Source organism: Sphaerodactylus townsendi, linkage group LG01, assembly GCF_021028975.2.
Source record: "Sphaerodactylus townsendi isolate TG3544 linkage group LG01, MPM_Stown_v2.3, whole genome shotgun sequence".
In the NCBI taxonomy this organism is placed as follows: Eukaryota; Metazoa; Chordata; class Lepidosauria; order Squamata; family Sphaerodactylidae; genus Sphaerodactylus; species Sphaerodactylus townsendi.
The window spans coordinates 32,123,475-32,141,952 of record NC_059425.1 but is presented as its reverse complement, the minus strand read 5'-3'; the positions used below and the strand labels follow the sequence as shown (position 1 = coordinate 32,141,952).

The 18,478-nt window shown below is 43.3% G+C and overlaps 1 protein-coding gene across 9 annotated transcripts in view; it reads right to left on the bottom strand.

Moving 5' to 3' along the window:
* NCOA1 (nuclear receptor coactivator 1) overlaps positions 1 to 18,478 on the bottom strand; it is a 353,900-nt gene that overhangs the window by 57,886 nt on the left and 277,536 nt on the right. For all 9 annotated transcript variants that reach the window (XM_048516939.1, XM_048516949.1, XM_048516888.1 and 6 more), the window contains 2 exons: positions 15,902 to 15,996; positions 6,937 to 7,114 (listed from right to left, as the gene is read on the bottom strand). In XM_048516939.1, the coding sequence (XP_048372896.1) occupies positions 6,937 to 7,114; positions 15,902 to 15,996 (273 nt within the window). The remainder of the gene's footprint in view (positions 1 to 6,936; positions 7,115 to 15,901; positions 15,997 to 18,478) is intronic.

Sequence of the window (18,478 nt, the reverse complement as noted above, 5' to 3'; positions counted from 1 at the left end):
GCATGGTCCATGTACGAGTCAGTGCTTGTTTCAGTAAAGACCTGGGTCCTTTTCTCCAATAACTCCAACCAGCTGATTTCTCAACGATTTATTGTAAAAGTTCAAAGCAAAGAAATAAAACATAAATGCAGTTAGAGATTGTTCAGCTGAATACAGTCTTATTTGGAAGTTCTTTGTCCCCATTCCTGGAACCCATGGTCCAGAGATCCTTCTCTGACCACGTCTCAAGATGGAATCTAAAAACCTTTGTTTTCCCCCTCTTAGGAAAACTCTGTTCAGGCCACCAGGTAACTTAGGTCTTTGAAGTTGCATCCTAGCACCTCTGCATAGTTTCCTGCTCTCTATGTATGAGATCAAGAGGCAAAGATGCTTTTCACAGTCATGTGTGATTTCCCTCTGCTGTAGCAGATAGCATCATTCCATGACAGTATGTATGAGAATAACCATGGCTGTAACATCTAATTATGTGCACACAGATGTGTAAAAAACAGGTAAAGGTAGCACCAGATCATTACTGATCCACGGGGTGATATCACATCAGACTATGGCCCTTTCTGCATGGGCCAATAACAGCGCCCTAGGGACGGCAAAAACGCCGTCCCTAGGGAGCTGTTCGCATGGGGGGCGCAGCTGTATCGCAGCCGCGCGGCCCTTGCTCCCCCCCAGCGGTGCGAAGCCGCTGTTTCCCAACATCGATCCCCGAGCGAAGTTTTTGGGAAACAGCGGCTGGAAGGAGCCATTCCCCCCCTTCCCCAAACGCCTTACTGTGTCCTCCTACCTCTGGCGGGTCGCACAGGCCAGGGGACATGCCCTCCCTGCCCTGCAACTTCCGAGCTGTTGCGCAGGGCGGGGGTGTCCCTTGGCCTGTGCGATGCGCCGGAGGCTGGAGGACACGGTAAGGTGTTTGGGGGATGGCGCAGCCTGCGCGGAGGCTGCGCCGTCTTCCCCACCACAACCGGGACCGGGGTTGCGCCAACCCAACCCCCGGCGTGGCCTTGTGAAAACGGCCCATGTTTCTGGCGTGGTTTGTCATTGCTTTGCCCAGTCATCTACACTTTACCCCAGGAAGTACTATGATATGAATACATGATGATTGTGGAGGAGGGATTTGTATAACAAGAGGAAAGATAACTCTCTCATCTGCCACTCACCCTGAAAGCATTCCTCTGGGACTCCGCATGGTGAATGAAAAGCAAGGAATGGGAACTCATTGCTTTCCACCTGCCCTCATCCCTCTATTCACTGCACATTATCTCTGGTCTTTTTAAATAATATTTTTATATAGTTACAAAGCTACAAGATGGTGAACCAGCCACCCTGCAAAGAATTAAACAGTAAAGAGAGAAAAATAGGAAAAGGTACAAGTATCACCTTCCATTCCCCAAAGATTCATCTCATTACAAAACTGACAACAATAAAAGATAGTAAAGATTAAGAAGAATAAATACTACAGATTAAATAACAAACAAAACTACATGGCTTCCACGTCCCACCTCACCTTCATCATATACAATACATTCTATAGCAAATGATCAAAATCTCTTATACCAGCTTTCTATTTCCTACTAAGAACTTTTTGATGCACCCTTTGTTTTATGACCTGATTACAGAAACTTGCATACACAATCTACTTGATACCATTATCTCTTTATCCAGAATTCTATTACTATATATGCACACAGAGGCCCATTGCTCATGGAACACTGACAATTGGGCCTTTTAGCTGCGCGGTGGGGCAGAAGTGTGGTCTCTTTGTGTTTCTCTGTTTACAAGCTAGGAGGCAGCCCAGCCTTCCCTGCAGCTAGTCTCGACAGACTCTGTTTCCTGGTTCTCTTAACACCACCCTTCTTAAAGGTAACTGATAACACTCAGTAGCCCCAATACTACAGAGCTGATGTTCTCTCCCTGCTGCTCCACAGACACTCCCCCGTCCCGCCCCTGGCCTCTCTCCAGCTGCTGCCATGGGAGAGAGACTTGTATTAGAAAAGCGGCTTGTCTGAAAAAAAAAAGTTTCAAAAAGCAGAGCAGGGGAGGTGGGCAGGAGCCATAAACAGCCCCTGTCAGTGTTGTTCCTTGCAAAAGCCAACTCTGTCATATTGATACATTGATATATTGATATGAGTGTTTAGAGAAGGAGCTGGCAACATGGTGGGGGGGGGCAAGGGGGAAGGCATGAGCGGCACTGCGAAGAGTGGGAAGGATGAAGCTAGGGAGGCTGGATGGGGGCAGAGGGAAGAGGTCGAGGACAGAGCTGTGCTCACTGGCAAATCTCCCTGCCCTGGTGGCGAAGCAAAATTAAATTCGTGCTAGCAGTAGTCTCGCTTGCTGTGGAGAGATTAGAAAGCAAAAGTGGGGCTGGAAGAAGAACATCCACACAAGAAAACTTGCTGCGACAGACATATGCCCCCATTGTGGAGCAGATGCCTTGTGTATAAAATACATATATATGTATTTTATTGCTCTTCCCAGTTTTCTAAATAACCTCTATTATTTTTGAATATATTTTGTAAATAGTTTCAATAACTCCCCTTACATCATATTTTCTAAACCTCTGACATTTCCATCTTAATATACCATACTTTAAAAGTGTTTTTTATTTTCCCCGATGAATTTTCTTGCTTTTTGTATATCAGAGAACTTCTGCTGAGTTCCACTGAAAGTAAAAAGCAGCCACCATCTAAATGGGATATTTTTCTTTAGCACCTCTGTGAGGAACCTGTATTCTTTCCTCTTCACCAATATCTCCTTCATGATTAGCAAATCCTGCTCCAGAAACTGCATTTTCTTTTTAAAATGTATGTGAAGTATATCTTCTTTCATTGCTCTGAATGTTGAATACATCATGCAGTCTTGGAATACCTTTTTCTTTTGTGTAGCAAGTGATTTCACACGATATATTTTATCCATCTTTGCTTGCATTTCTGGAACAGGCATACATTTTGCTAGCTCTGGTATAAAGTCCATATGAAGATCTTCTCCATCTAATTCTGGCACAGAACGAATTCTCAATGTAAATTCCTTCTGTCTTAACTCCAGACCAATTAATTTTTCAGCCTGGCGTTGGATTTCTTTCTGGTAAACTTCCAATTTCGTTTCTATGGTTTTAGAGCCATCTGATACTTTTTGCAAATCCTTAGCCAGACCTTTAATCTCTGTCTTCAGTTCTGCTATATCTTGCATGCATCTGTCAACTTTATCAATCTTGTTTTTTCACTTCTGATATACCATTCTGCATAGATGTAAGGATCGATTCAATTCTCTGCATTTGGTCTGGAAAAGATGATATTGTTGGAACTGAAATGGCTCTCGTTTTGTGTTTTGAGTCTGCCTTTGTTTCTCTAGGGTTTCCCCCACTAAATGTCCTCCTCACCTTCTCCACTAAATGTACTCCTCTTTTTATTATTATTAGTCAATCAGTTTTAAAGAGATAGTTAGTGGTTTTCCTCTCCCTTTATCCCAGTTTCCAACTATATCAAAATCAAGTTTTTATTCTGGGTGAGTTATAAATCCTTTTTCTGGGAGGGCTTCTTAAACTTTTACCTGTTTAGATTGTGGGAGGGCATTAAAACACTGTAGCATTAACAGACCTCTAGACAAAGTCTCTCATTCTAACATGGCGAAATTTATGATGCACTTCATAAAGCAGGCACATAACTCAGTTGTACTTATCTGTTTGTAAGAAGCAAATTCTTGCTGGGTGAAGTATATGGTACCAGGCGAGACTCTCTTTTTTACTTCTTGTTTTCTTCAGAAAATAAAGAACATCACTTACAGCTCAAAGTAATTTAACCTGCTTCTTTTCCCATTGCTGAGATGGTGGTAGTGAGGCTCCGATGGGCAAAAGGGACGGGGCTGCTGGCTTTCAACCAGTTCCCCTCACCCCTCCATTCCCATCAGAGCCTTTCTCTTCTGGAGCTCCATTTAATCAATGGAGCTACAGTCTCTTGGAAACAGCACCCACGTGAAAAGGGACAACAGAATCATCCAGGGATGGAGCAAGGGGGAAAAGCACCCGGTGCACTGGTGCGTCCTCTGCCCCTGCCACGCCCCCATCCACCCCGGAACACCCTCGCTTCACCCCTGCAGGGGCACACGCTCAGTGCGTCCCGTACCCCACCCCCCAAATCATTGGAGCCAAGCCTCTGGAATCATCCCTCCCTCAGGTGAGCAGCAGCCATTTGTGGGGCCAAAAGCCGCAAGTCAAAAGCACATTATCTCTGAACTTGACTTGTTTTATATAAAATGCTTACTGTTCTTCGTTTTACATACAATTTTATTGTCTATCTTCCCAATCTTGAGCAGGCTGCTTGGACTTGGCCAAGTGGCTGTTAAAAACTCCGAGGAGTTCACTGGATCAGTGGACTGTCATCGATAAAGGCTTTAGCTGATGGGCCATACCTTTGATAAGCAGAGCTGTGTTAAGCAAGGAGAGCCTCAACACTGAACTGATTAAACACCAGTCAGGTTGACAGGGCTAAAAGCTGACCTACCTTGAACAAAGCACTGATCCAAGAGCAGAAGCAATACCCTTGACTGAAATGAACCACGTTCCACAGCATACCACTGCAGCAAGGAGCTGGCCAGATGATGCCCGTTGCAACTGTGGCCTCAGCTGTCTGCCTGGCCCTCAGTAACCAATTCATGCTTTCAGCCTATTCTGCCTCCTCTGTGGAGAAAGCAAAGCTTTTACATCTGTTGGGGTTTTCTGGCTGAGTAGTCAACTGAGGTTCTTACTGGGAATTACATTATGATGCTCTTGAGTAAGCATATTATTCAAAAAATGAGCTTAAATGCAGATTAAATGACACGCATTTTGAACGGCAGCGAGCGAGTCGTCGGCAGGATTAAATTGGATCTGCTTGCAAAATAGAGCCCCCTCCTAATCTCCTGAACCACCCGCCTGTGCTGTCAAGTGCAGCTTGCACCTACTAAACTCTGGCACCTTCCAAGTAGTGCTAAATCAACTAAGATAAAGCTCCAGCGAAACGGAGAGTGGGAAAGGATGGAACACTAACCCACATTGTGTGTTGTGGACTCCCAAGCAAAGAAATTCCTTATTTCCAGACAGTTCATAGTTTTATACACATCTGTCTTACTTTTCCTCATGATACTGTTTCCTAAATTACTTCCGTCTCCCAGTTTTTGTAGCCTTTGTACACAAATCATATTACTCAGCAGGCTCATGAGCTTTGCTTTGGGGGATGCCACTGTTTGTTTCCAGAGTGAAAAATGACCCCTGTATTTATACTTTTCAGGTTTCTTCTGATGGAAGTTCATACATTTTGGAGATACTTTGCTTCTTGAAATTAAAGAAACAAATCACAAGCAGCAGCCACTAATGCATATGGTGCCACTAAAATCTTATACAGAGAACCTCTGTTTTCGTTGTCGTCGGTTTCTGTCGGTTTTGGTTTTCATTGATTTTTTCCTTGAAGATTTTTGTCTCAGTTTTCGTTGGATTTCGTCGGCGCGCGTGCGCTAATTTTGCAACAACAAACGGCAACTCATGCAGTTGCATTGCTTTCCAGTGTTTGCCTTGGTTTTCGTCGGTTTCGGATTTCGCCGAGGTTTCCTGGACGGATTATCGACGAAAACCGAGGTTCCACTGTACTCAGTATTTGCAGACAGTTCAACAACAGTTGCTTCTAGAACCAGATCCTGACATCCCTTTAGGATACCAATGACTCATCGGGCCTGCTCCAGGATGAACTATTCCAAGGCACTATTATTTACTGGCCGTGTTCAAACACTATGACAGTGGTGGCGAACCTTTGGAACTCCAGATGTTATGGACTACAATTCCCATCAGCCCCTGTCAGAATGGCCAATTGATGGGAATTGTAGTCCATAACATCTGGAGTGCCAAAGGTTCGCCACCACGGCACTATGACAACCATGGTTAGTTAGTTTTCAGGTTTATGCATTTCCATTCCTTCCCTTCCCTCACCATTGTGTTCATCTTGGATACTGGAAAGCTACTATTTCGAGTAATGGCTGAACTATACACTATGGTTGGTTTCTTCCTACAATTTAGGATTCTAATCCATGTTTTAATCATAATCTGGAATCATGATTTGTAAGCAAGAAATAAGCCACAGTCACACTTAACCACCAATTTGCTGCAATCCAGAAATATCTGTGCCACATGTGACAGGAAAATGGGGAGACAGTGTGAACATGCATGTCAGAGGACCTCCAGCACTCATCAAAGATTGCAGCAATGAGCCAAAAATTTTAATTTAACAATTTTTTACCCATATAAATGCCAAGGCAGCTTACAAAAGTTAGAATACAATTTTAAAAAGCGAGCCGACAGCAATGAAAACAAGCTAAAATTATCATCATTTTCAACAAGCAATCACAGACATAGGAGCCGCACCACATGTATGTCAGAGTGTGATAGGTATAGCCAGTGGCGAAGCCACCAGGGGGAGGGGGGACGCGACGCACCAGGCGCACCATTTCTAGTCACGTGGGGGTGGTAAAATTCCCCCTCCCTCCATGGCACCCCCCCCCGCGGCAACCCCCACACACACTTACTTTTAGGAATGGAGCAGACTGGAAGCCTGCCTGCATTGCCTGGGCCTGGTGGGAACTACATTTCCCAGGGGTTCCTGGGAAATGTAGTTCCCACCAGGCCCAGGCAACGCAGGCAGGCTTCTGGCCTTCTTCTCCAGCCTGCTCCTTTCCTAAAAGTAAGTGGGGTGGGGTGCCGCGGGGGGGGGGGGGGGCGCAAAAGTCAGAGTGTGCACCGGGCACACTCTGGTCCAGCTACGCCTCTGGGTTTAGCTTCTGACCCATGTACAACTACTGAACTTTATTGCAATTCTGTCAAAATGTAACAACAACCTGGGTTGGATTTTACTTTTATCTGACAAGCTGCTTAATCGATTCTGCAGCACTTTTGGCAGGAGAGAGAGCAAGGAAAGTCCTTACCGAGGGACTTGGGCAGCAGGTTCTTGACAAATTCTGCATGGTCTCCCACATGCAAGATGCTGTAGACACTTGTATTCATGAGCTCATCTTGATTGTAACCCAAGTAGCTTGTCACATTCTCGGACACAAACACTATTCGTCCTTCGCGATTCACAACAAAGAAGAAGCCGTCCAGTGCCTGCAGGAGCCAGAACAACAAGAAAGGGCATCAGACCACAAACCTTGCATTTCTGTTTTTTTAATGAATAATTTCTCTCTAATTTGTGTATTCTTTGGTTTTACTTGGAGTTGCCTTTCTAGTAATCGAATTTCATTAAGGATCGTGTTTTTATCTTTCTCTTCTTTTTTTTGGCTATACATTCATTTTGTATTAATAAGCCTCTTGAATATGCTTTACATGTTTCCCATATTATTTTTTCATCTTTGATAGAGCCTTTGTTAATTTTTAAGAATTCTATCAACTCGTTTGCAAGCTTTTCTACCGTCTTGTCATTATCCAAAAGCCAATCTTTCATTCTCCATGTTTGGTGCTTCGTTTGTGTTTCTATTTCCCACAAAATAGATCCATGATCAGATATCACTTTTGGCCCAATCTCTATCTTTTTTGTTCTTCTTAACAGGTTACCTGTTGCCCAAATCATATCAATCCTCGATGAGGATTTATGTCTATGAGAGTAGTATGTATAGTCTCTCACGTTATTGTTCTTTTCTCTCCAAATATCTTTTGTTTGGGTCAGGTCTACGAGGTTTTTAAATGATTTTGGGAGTATCCCAGTATTCTTTGTTTTTAGTGATTTTTTTATTTTGATTACTCTTATGTATCTTTGTGTCTATTACTCCATTGAAGTCTCCCAGAATTACAACATTTTCGTATTTTTGATCTAACACCAAGTTTGACAGGCTAGAATAAAACTCTGATTTGTTGTTATTCGGTGCAGATATGCCTACGAGTAGAATTCCCCCCCGCCCTCTACGATGGCCTCTATGGCCGAAATTCTGGCTTCTCTATCTCTAAAGATTTCTGTTGGTGATAATGTATCTTTTATGTAAATAGCAACTCCTCGTTTCTTTCTTTTGTAACCGTTATGAAAACACTTCCCTAAGACCTCTTTTTGTATATGGCTTTCCAGGCCCTTTTTAATATGTGTTTCCTGTAGGCATATCACATCACAATTTTGCTTTTTTAAGTAATGAAATATAAGTCTTCTTTTACCAGGATTATTCATCCCGTTCACATTATTAGCAAATATTTTTAAAGGCATTTTAATTAGTTAATGTAATTGCTACTTCAAAAGACAGTAAGGATTTGTTTTGCTTCACGCTGTATCTATATAGATAAATATCTTGTAAACGTTACGTAGATGTTATATGACTTCTATATTATTTAGCTTAAGTCAAAACCGGGCGGGAGAGGAGGTATCCAAATTTGTCTTTGAAAGAAAAAGAGAACGAAAGAAAAAATATTGAAAGTGAAAATTAATAAAAATACTAATTAATAATTAGGGAGAGGGTATCTGGTAAATTATAAGGGGGAGAGGATAGAGGGAACGAGTTTCAGAATATTCCCTATTTCTTTGTATAAACACATACATGCATATGAGATTCTGAAATAATAATAATTAGAAAAAAGGTTATCATAAATCAATAAATTAATTATTACAGATATTGTGATTGTATATTTCTTTCCCTCCCCCCCATTTGTATACATACATACATAGTTTAGCTATTCATATAAACATAATTGTGCAATTATTATCTTACCATGCTGCTCAACTTGAATTTCTATACTAGACCCAGTTCTCTCTTGTTTTTCTTTAAGAATTCATCTATTTTTGGTATTGAGTCAATATTTACTCTCTTCCCCTTAAATGTAAAGGTTACTCCTTCAATTTGATTCCATTTATATAAAATGCTCTTTTTCTTTAAAGTGTCTGTTAGAGGGGCATATTCCTTTCTTCGTCTCCTTATTGAAACAGGGATTTCCTTATAAATGACTAGATTTTGGCCATCCAATTGGATCTTTTGAATCGAATGTTTATGGAGGATTTCCTCTTTTAGTGATCTTTTTGTGAAGTTGATCAAGATATCCTGTGGTAGTTTTTTTTTCCAAGGCAAATCTCGAATTTATCCTGTAGATGTCGTCTATTTCCAGATCAAAGTCATCTTCTTCCATGTTAATAGCTTCAGCAAACATTGGGTGACTTAACCTTAAACGTGGCCACGATGCAGCAAAGAGATGTCTGTGTAATGGCTCACAGCGGCTTCAACAGGACACTGTATGATCAGCAGGGACCTTCTTTCTAGGCTAGTCTTATTCTCCCCAACATACATACAATTTTGAAATTGTGATTTTGCTAATTTTAACTTAAAATATATATAGCAGTGCTTTCATTTGAGGGCCCGAGAAAATCCAAAATAAATGAGGAAAAGGGGTTTGGGGCTGACCTATTCCAGAAGGGTTAACTCTGGGGTCCTTTGGGTTCATTTGGAACGTGCCTCAGTTTTCAAACCCAGACTTTGATTCCCCTTCTAGCATCTCAACTTGCATTAAAAAAAACACAGATGGCTCTATCCCTCAAACATGTACCTGCGTGGGTTTAGGAGCCCAGCTAAAATGTTCTGCTTCATCCAAGCATTTAAATGGAACGCTTTTATTGCAGTACAGGATATAAATTTGTGTAATTCTGTTTTGAACAGAAAGGAAGACTGGGACAGAGACATCAAAAATATTTTAATCTCCGAGGGAGAAAGAAAGAAAAAGCCAAAAAGCATCTTGTATAAACATTAGCATGAGATACCTCTGGATTTAGATGTAAGATCTGAAACAACTGGAAACAGAGAAAATTACTAAGGCAAACAAAATCCGGCTTGCAGGCAAGTGCATACAGTTGATAGTATATTCGCCAAAGCGGGTTGGAGAGACCTCCCTCAGTTATGGTCCAGGGATGCTTAAATCTTGCCTAAGTGCAGAGGAGTGATGAAGCCCCATCCCTCTGGGCTTCATAATTTGAAATTATATATTCACAGGCACAGCCATCCGCATGTGCATGACTGGCAACATTCCCCATGCCGGCCTTAGTTCCCCTCTCTTGTGTAACTGATTGCCTTGCAAAGCAGGCGGACACGATTTCCTTGGCTTCTCACTCTTTATTTTTCATTGAGTACGTTTTATGGAATTGTGTTTTCTCCATTCTGCATTAGCTGCTGGAAACAGGAAGCAATTTCAAATTAAACTAAAGCTGAACGCTGCCCCCCACCATACACCTCACACCATGACTGCCACTGGCCGATGACCTCTCATTTCCCTTAGTCACAAGCTGTTGCCTGTTGCTAAGCAACCAACAGCTTCTGCACCACACCTCCTGGTGGAAAAATGGGGCTTGCAAAGGCTCACGCAGGTTCCTCTGCGTGAGTGACAGAGAAAGAGACCTCTTTCCTCTCAACTTTCTGCCTGTTTCAGCACCTCTTTTAGTCCCACAGTGAAAAGCCCACACCATGTGTTTTAAAGTATTTAGAAAACAGCACCATGAATAAGTTAGGCAGGATATGAAGCGGGCAAAGGGAACACGGTGAATCAGCAGCTAACCGACAGTATCAGGTGTAAATCAATCACCGTTCCATTTAACACAGCCAGCCTGATGCCTAACCAGCATGCAACTGGTACTGAATAATCCATTTCCGGAAATTAGGAGCAGGGCCCCTGCCTGTCTCCCGAGTATCCTAAATTGGAGTGTAATAAAAGAAAGAAAACTGGTTTTGAAAAGAGAGGCAGGCAAGCAGGATTCACGGATCACAGAGCCAACAAAGTAATGGCCCCTTGGGCTTTTCCAGAAGACAATTTTGACATGATTAGTCTGCGAGGGGGGTACCACTGAGTTTTCTGGGAATCTGCTGTGCTTACCAATATCCACACCTCCTCAAAATGGGAGGCAGAAAATGCAGGTCTTTAAAATATCAATGCTGTGCTCTTGAGCACTGGAGAGGATAAATGCACAACTTCCCAAGGAGCAGAGAAAGGAAAGAAGAGAAGAAGGCAAAAAAGGAACTGTTCCTGGGATCAACGCAAAAACCTGTGCATACTGGGGATGGGATCAGCCACTTCCAAAGGCATAGCAGGAGGCCAAAATGCCCCCGGAAGGGGCTCCAACATCCTAAAAAGAGAGGTCCAGGCAGGTCACGAGCAGAATATGGCTTGGCTGAAGCATTGCCAAGTGAGTTGTGTGATAGTGGCCGCCTTACCTGCCTGGCCAAGACACAATGAAGAAGAGCTTGGATTGATACCCTGCCATTCTCTCCTGTGAGGAGACTCAAGGCAGCTTAAAAACCCCTTTCCCTTCCTCTCCCCACAACAGCCAAACAGTGAGGTAGATAAGTCTGAGTTTAGAGAGAATTGTGGCCTGGCCCTAGGTCACCCAACAGGCTTCATGTGGAGGATTGGGGAAACAAACCTCGTTCCCCAGATTAGAGTCTGTTGCTCATGGGGAGAAGTGGGGAATCAAACCTAGTTCTCCAGATTAGAGTCTACTGTCCATAACCACTATACCATGCTGGCTCTCCTGCTTCTGATTCTGGAAGCATTAGGTATTATTACTAGCAGATTTATTCTCTATGAATTTGTCAAATCTCATTTTAAATCCATCTATGTCAGTGGCTATCAACATGATTTGTGACAGCAAATCCCAAAGGTTAATTATTCAATGTGTGGAAAAAGTACTTTCTTTTGTTTGTCTGGAATTAATCACCCCATCTATGTCACTGAGTGATCTTTGAATCAGAGTATTGTCAGAGAAAGGAAGAATAATTACTGTCCACTCTTTCCATGCTGTTCACCATTGCATTAATCTCTATTGTAGTCTGCCAGTAATCCATGGCGGCACCATAATCCTGGGACATATAATTAGGGCCCATAAAGGGGGTGGGCTGGAGAGAGGACAAAGGAGATGACAGATTATTCAGATGATGATCACAGAAGGAGCACCGACTTGGTGGTAGTGATCCAAAACATTGTTCCAACTAGGAGCGGAGACTATTGTTTAATTGGGACCAATGATCAGCTCTGCCGAATCAAAGTATGGAACAGGACACAGATATGAAAAACTGTCTATAAGAATCTGAGAGAGGTAAAGGTTAGGGAGGAAATACTTTGTCTTCCATCTACTGCCAAATAATTTCAGTAGGTGGTCACACTAGGACTGTGTAGTGTTGGTAGAAAGCGCCATTAAATTCCAGCTGACTGATGGTGACCATATCGGGTTTTCAAGGCGAGATATCTTCAGAGGTGGTTTGCCACTGCCTGCCTCTGCATGGGCTGAGAGAACTGTGATTGACTTAAGATCACCCAGCAGGCTTCAGAGCCTTGCATGGTGCAGTGGTTATCAGCAGTGGACTCTAATCTAGAGAACTGGGTTTCATTCCCTACTCTGCCACAAGAGCAACAGATTCTAATCTGCTGAACTGGCTTTGTTTCCCCTCTCTTTACAAGAAGCCTGTTGAGTGACCTTGGGTTAGTCACAGTTCTCACAGAACTCTCTCAGACCCACCTACCTCACCTGGTGTTTGTTGTGGGGAGAGGAAGGAAAAGTGTTTGCAAACAGCTTCAAGACTCCTTGAGAAAATGAGTTATAAATCCAAACTCTTCTTCCTCTTCATATGGAGGAGTGAGGAATCAAACCTGGTTCTCCAGATCACGTTCAAATTCCCACTCAGAAGTGAAACTCGCTGGGTGATGTTTGGCCAGTCGATCTTTCTCAGCCTAACCTACCTCCACAGGGTTATTGTAGGGATCATCACCTCCACACCGTAAGTAGGTGTTTTCCATTAACTGTCCACCAAACTCCAAGTTTTCTTTCAATAGAAGTCTCAGCCAGTTTAGGTCCCAACAGTGTAAACGTGAAGTTGGCACTAATTTTTTTTTGCACCAGTGTACATGATTTAAAATTATTTGACATTTTGTTAGCTATTTACCTAGTTTTGACACATCTTTTTAGAACTCTTTGCAATTTGTTTTAATTTGGTGCTATCCACAAGCTTAGCTACCTCGCTATTCACCTGTGACTCCATGACTTTTATTAATAGCAGTATGAGTTGTACAAACCCTTGGAAGAATTGTACCGCCATTGTGAAATCTGATTATTCCTATACATTGTTTGCTGTTCTTTAACCAATTAAGAGATTTCTTAGATGGCCTGAGTACTTACATCATAACTAAATTTATTCAGGGAAATTTACACCATCACTAAATTTATTCAGGGAAATTTAACAAAGGATTTTATCAATAGCTCGTTTTTGTTATATACTTTTAAATAATTATAAACCTCAAACATAAGAGAAACAGAAAATAGGACATGTTGAGGATGCTTATTTTTAAACTATTTGTCAGTCTCTTAGTGGCGAATTGATGGATCCTTCATGTCATTCCAGCCACTAAAAAACTTCTATTACAACACTGCAGAGATAAAATGCCTACCATCCATAATCCAATGGATTGATGACTTTACAACCTTGCAAACATTTGACTTATGGCAGATAGGTGACAACTGTGCATGGATATACTTTTAGATATCTGGAAACTCTTCAAAATGCTTATTAGCAGACTTGTCACAAGCCTGTTGACACTATCAACAGTTTGGAGGAGGGCCCCTTGCAGAAGCCATGCTAAATTTCCCATTTGGTTAATAATTCTAGTTTTATTAATGTGCTGTACAAATTTATCTGAGACAGATGTTGTGTTAATGTGCCTACAGGTTCCTAGCTCCCTTTACAATAACAATAAAAACCGTCTCCCTCCTCTAGAGCAGCCATTTCTAAAAGAAAAGGACCTAAGAAGAGCCTTGGTATGCTGGATCAGACCAGAGGTCTATCTAGGCCAGCATCCTGTTTCACAAACAGGCCAACCAGTTCCTCTGGAAGGCCAACAACAGGGCATAGATCAATCAATCAATCAGTTTTATTTACAGTCATTGACCAACAAAGTACAAAAAATTAAAATCATAAAATTGCAGAAGTTACAAAAAATATAGGTTAAAACAGATAGAAAATGCATATGATAGGCATTGGAAGATTCAAGACATAAGTTCTGACTAATAAGTGGTGTGTCCGGCTAATAATGATTGGTGAATAGAAGTTAGCTGGCAGTGCCAGTGGCACTCTGTCGGGCCTTCCTGATTTTGCTAGATATCCAGGCAATCTTGGCCACAGAATACGATAGATTGTTATTAGTATCAGATAACAATATTTTAATCCTTTCTTTCTTACTCGAAAGGGAGTTTGCCTGGTCACAAGGGAGAAGCATCCCACGAATCTCATCATAAAATGAGCATTCAAATAATATATGTTCTGAATTTTCAACACCTCCTACTTGACAGCTGCAGATTCTACCCTCTTTGGGTGTTTTGTTATAGATCCCATTATTATAATAAGGTGAAAGGGCATTATAGCGTAGTAGGCTGTAGGCTCTGCGATAATAAACATTAGACAAAGACGTAAGATAGGGCATTATAGAAAATCTGTTCAGCATTGTTTTACTGAAGTTAGGATTTTTAAGTTTGTTAAGGTCGTGTTGCCTCTCAACATCTATTAACCTATGTTTAACAAGATCCCTAGCTCTGTCATAGCTCATACTTGTAACTAGTTGTTGAGAAAGTCCGTAGTATGATAATTGCCGTAATATTGCTCTGAGCCACAGGGCTGTAAATGTATCAATCAGGACGAGTCTTGCGAGGCCCTTCTGGCAATAGCATAGTTTGAGCCAATATTGTATAGTGAGTGTCCATAATTTTGCCTGTGCTGATATTAGGCCAGTCTCTATATGCCAGGGGTAGGGAACCTGCGGCTCAAGAGCCGCATGCGGCTCTTCTGCCCTTGCACTGCGGCTCCACAAGCCAAGCCGCCGGCCCCATCCTTGTCCGCCCTGCACGCAGTAGGGCGTGCGCACCAACTGCTCGCTGTCGGCTGGGCTGCGCCATGGGCTTCCCCTCTCGCCCGCCCCGTTGGAGCGGGGCGGGCGCTTTCCTGGCGGCTGGCGAGGCCGAGCCGCCGGCTTCATCCTTGCCCGCCGGGCGCATCCATGCGCTTCTCAGAATGAGCGGAGTAAAAGGTAAAAAAAACCCCCAACATATATAGTGTTATCTTTATTTTAAATGTCAAAAATTATTTGCGGCTCCAAATGTTTTCTTTTCCCGTGGAAAACGGGTCCAAATGGCTCTTTGAGTGTTAAAGGTTCCCTACCCCTGCTATATGCAATGCAGAATTTGAAATGTGGTTTGGAAGCTGTAGGACCTCAGGTGGTTTGGAAGCTGTAGGTTTGGAAGCCGTAGTTTGGAAGCTGTAGGTTTGGAAGCTGTAGTTTGGAAGCTGTAGGACCTCAGGAATTTTGATTGGGGATGTTCAAGACTGGTAAGAGAACCAGTTATATTGAGTGGGGTACCAAACAGGGCATAGAGAAGGGGTCTGCAACCTGCGGTTCTCCAGATGTTCATGGACTACAATTCCCATCAGCTCCTGCCAGTATGGCCAATTGGCCATGCTGGCAGGGGCTGATGGGATTTATAGTCCATGAACATCTGGAGAACCGCAGGTTGCAGACTCCTGGCATAGAGGAAGAGGTCATCCCTTCATGTCGATTTCTGGCACTGGTATTCAGAGGTTCAACTGGCTTTGAATGTTGGGATTTACAAACAGGACTTATACAACAACGGCATTCAGAGGCCATATTTTGCCGTATCTAGATTTGATACACGATTGGATATACTGAATTCATTTGCCTCACAGATTTTTCCTAACCTATTTTCTCTACTTTCCAAAGACTGGGGTTCCACGATGACCTGTTTCAGGAGTTTTGATTTCTGCTCCCCAGCTAGTATTAAAAAGAAAAACGCTTCTGGCTATTGAAAAGGTCACAGTGTTAGAAATACAGGAAAGTGCAGCCTTCCAGACTACGTGGAGCAGCCGCCCCTTCTGCACGTACCTCCAGAAGGAGAGGCCCCAGGGATTCCTTTTCGATCACTCCTTGGCTGCTGGAAGAGATATCAGACTTCTGCACATCGTCATCAGCTGTCTTTTCTGCAACAAACACACACAAAAAAGAAAGCTTTTTTCCCCCCAAGCCAAAGAGAGTTTGCTTCCAGTTTTGAGTACATCTGAGCTGTTTCAAAGACTCTATACAGAAAGCAGAACAAATGTTTCAATCGCTTTTGCCAGTAAGGTCAGGGTCTAGGTACATGCCAAGGAAAAGAGAAAACAAACCACAGGGCTGAAGGCAGAAAGACCAGCTCTTTAGTGTCAGAGGCAGTCCTGGTTTAGAAACAGAAATGGAAAAGTCTCCAGGCTCTCGAAGAGGCATTTGCCAGGTGTAGCTCAGGTTACTTACATGGTGCTCCTCAGGGCAGTCTGTGAACATGAATGCAGTGTGGTGGTGGGGAGGCTACAGCTGCTTCTCCTTGTGTGCAGTGGTCGCAAAGAACAGACAGATGGGATGCATCTGGGAAGCAAAACCTCCCAGTGGTTGCCTTACAGATCCCCTGGCAAAGCCCTCTAATTGTTCATCAACAAACACGAGCACTTTGTAATGTGTACATGGAGCCATAAGTAGAGAGAAAACCAATGCACAATTCAGAACTGGAGGGCTGGCTGAAATATCAGTCCAAGGGTGGGCAGTATGAGATGGGTGTCCACTGCCTGAGTGCAAAATAGAGGGCTGCATCAATGTAGAATCAAAACAGAGAAGAAAGGAGGGGGGGTCTGGCCAGTGGCCATCCGTTCTACAGCTTATTACGGCTGGAAGCTTCTGAAAGACGGTTGCCTTACAGATCCCATGACAAAGCAGCAGCCAAAACACATAGGAATTTTTGAAGAAGAGGAAGAGTTTGGATTTATATCCCACCTTCCTCTCCTGTCAGGATACTCAATGTGGCTTAGACTCCTTTCCCTTCCTGTCCCCTTAACAGACACCTTGTGAGGTAGGTGGGGCTGAGAGAGTTCCAAAGAACTGTGACTAGTCCAGGGGTCTGCAACCTGCAGCTCTCCAGATGTTCATGGACTACAAATCCCATCAGCCTCTGCAAGCAGGGGCTGATGGGAATTGTAGTCCATGAACATCTAGAGAGCCGCAGGTTGCAGACCCCTGGATTAGGCCAAGGTAACTCAGCAGGAATGCAGGAGTGCGGAAACACATCTGGTTCACCAGATAAGTCTCTGCCACTCAGGTGGAGGAGTGGGGAATCACACCTGGTTCTCTAGATTAGAATCCACCTGCTCTTAACCACTATACTACACTGAACACAGTTCTTTAAAAATTCCTACGAGGTCCCCTCTCCCGCTTTCTGCTTTGTTTTCATTGCTTGAGACAATGGTTGGGTGGGCACTGGGAAGTGGGCACCAACAACTGGTCATGTAGGACAGGGTAGGTGGGTAATGGGCAACAATAACTGATGATGAAGGACAGGCAGCACATAAAGCGTAAAGGTGAACCAATAAAACTACAGTTGGTCAAAAGGACTTTGCTGGTGCTTAAGGGACGACAGATCACTGAGTTGGGAACCTTCCCCAGTTTAAATGGCCACACAACTTTTCCTTTGCAGCTTTTCTCCTGCAATTTGTGGTTTAATGCGTGAGCTGCCTTTAGGCAATCTCTGTGGCACTGCCGTTCTCTGCTTGTGACATATGGTGCCCAGGTTGTCTTGTGGGGATCTGAAGGAAGCCCTGCCTGCATCTGAAGGACGATGCAGACAGCCTTTTGGTACCTTCCACCTAAGTGAATGAACGAAAACCATAACTAGCTGTCTAAAGCCGTTACATCTAGCCGCAGAGCATGTTGCGCACGCTGAGGGATAAAAGCTGGAAAAACACACTTACGGAGCAGCCACAATGCACAATATGGAACAAAAGACTTCCTTCTCAAAAAGCCAGCCCTTGGGCCAAGATAATGCTGGTGTATTACAGCATTAAAAGGAACACTGATTTCTCTCGGTCCCGCACCAGGTTCTTACATTCACGTACTTAAGAGTATGTGAATGGCTCTCAATTCTAATCCTTTAATTGGGCTGTGGAATCCTCCTCCAACTTTAGCAAAATAGTTTCATACAGCAGTTCCAAGCCTATTATTCGAAAGGATTAGCCGACGAATGAGGCGCCATGGCCCTCGCTATTGTGATTGAGAGCGGTTTCCACCCCTTTGCGTTGGGAATGTGGGGGCTTTCGCAGGGGTTTTTCCTTTGCTGAAGCAGAAATAAAAACAGGACCAAGCAAACTGGAATCCCCCCCTTCCCCAAATAGGCCTCAGCTTTAATTTCACATACTTGAAAACCTTCGACTTGCAAGGGCCGCAGTGTTAGGCTTGAGAATTTCATTACAAATTAAGAGCTTTATCACCATAGATTCCAAAATACTGAATGTTTCTTGTTTTGAGTTTCATTCAGGGCTGAAAACCTAGAGCTAAGGGCCATCTATGTGCAATGCCAGACTTTCACAAATGCAACTGAAAGGCCTGCAAGCAACTGCGGGGATCGCACATCTGGAACAGCACGGTGGCTTTGAGGAAGGAGGC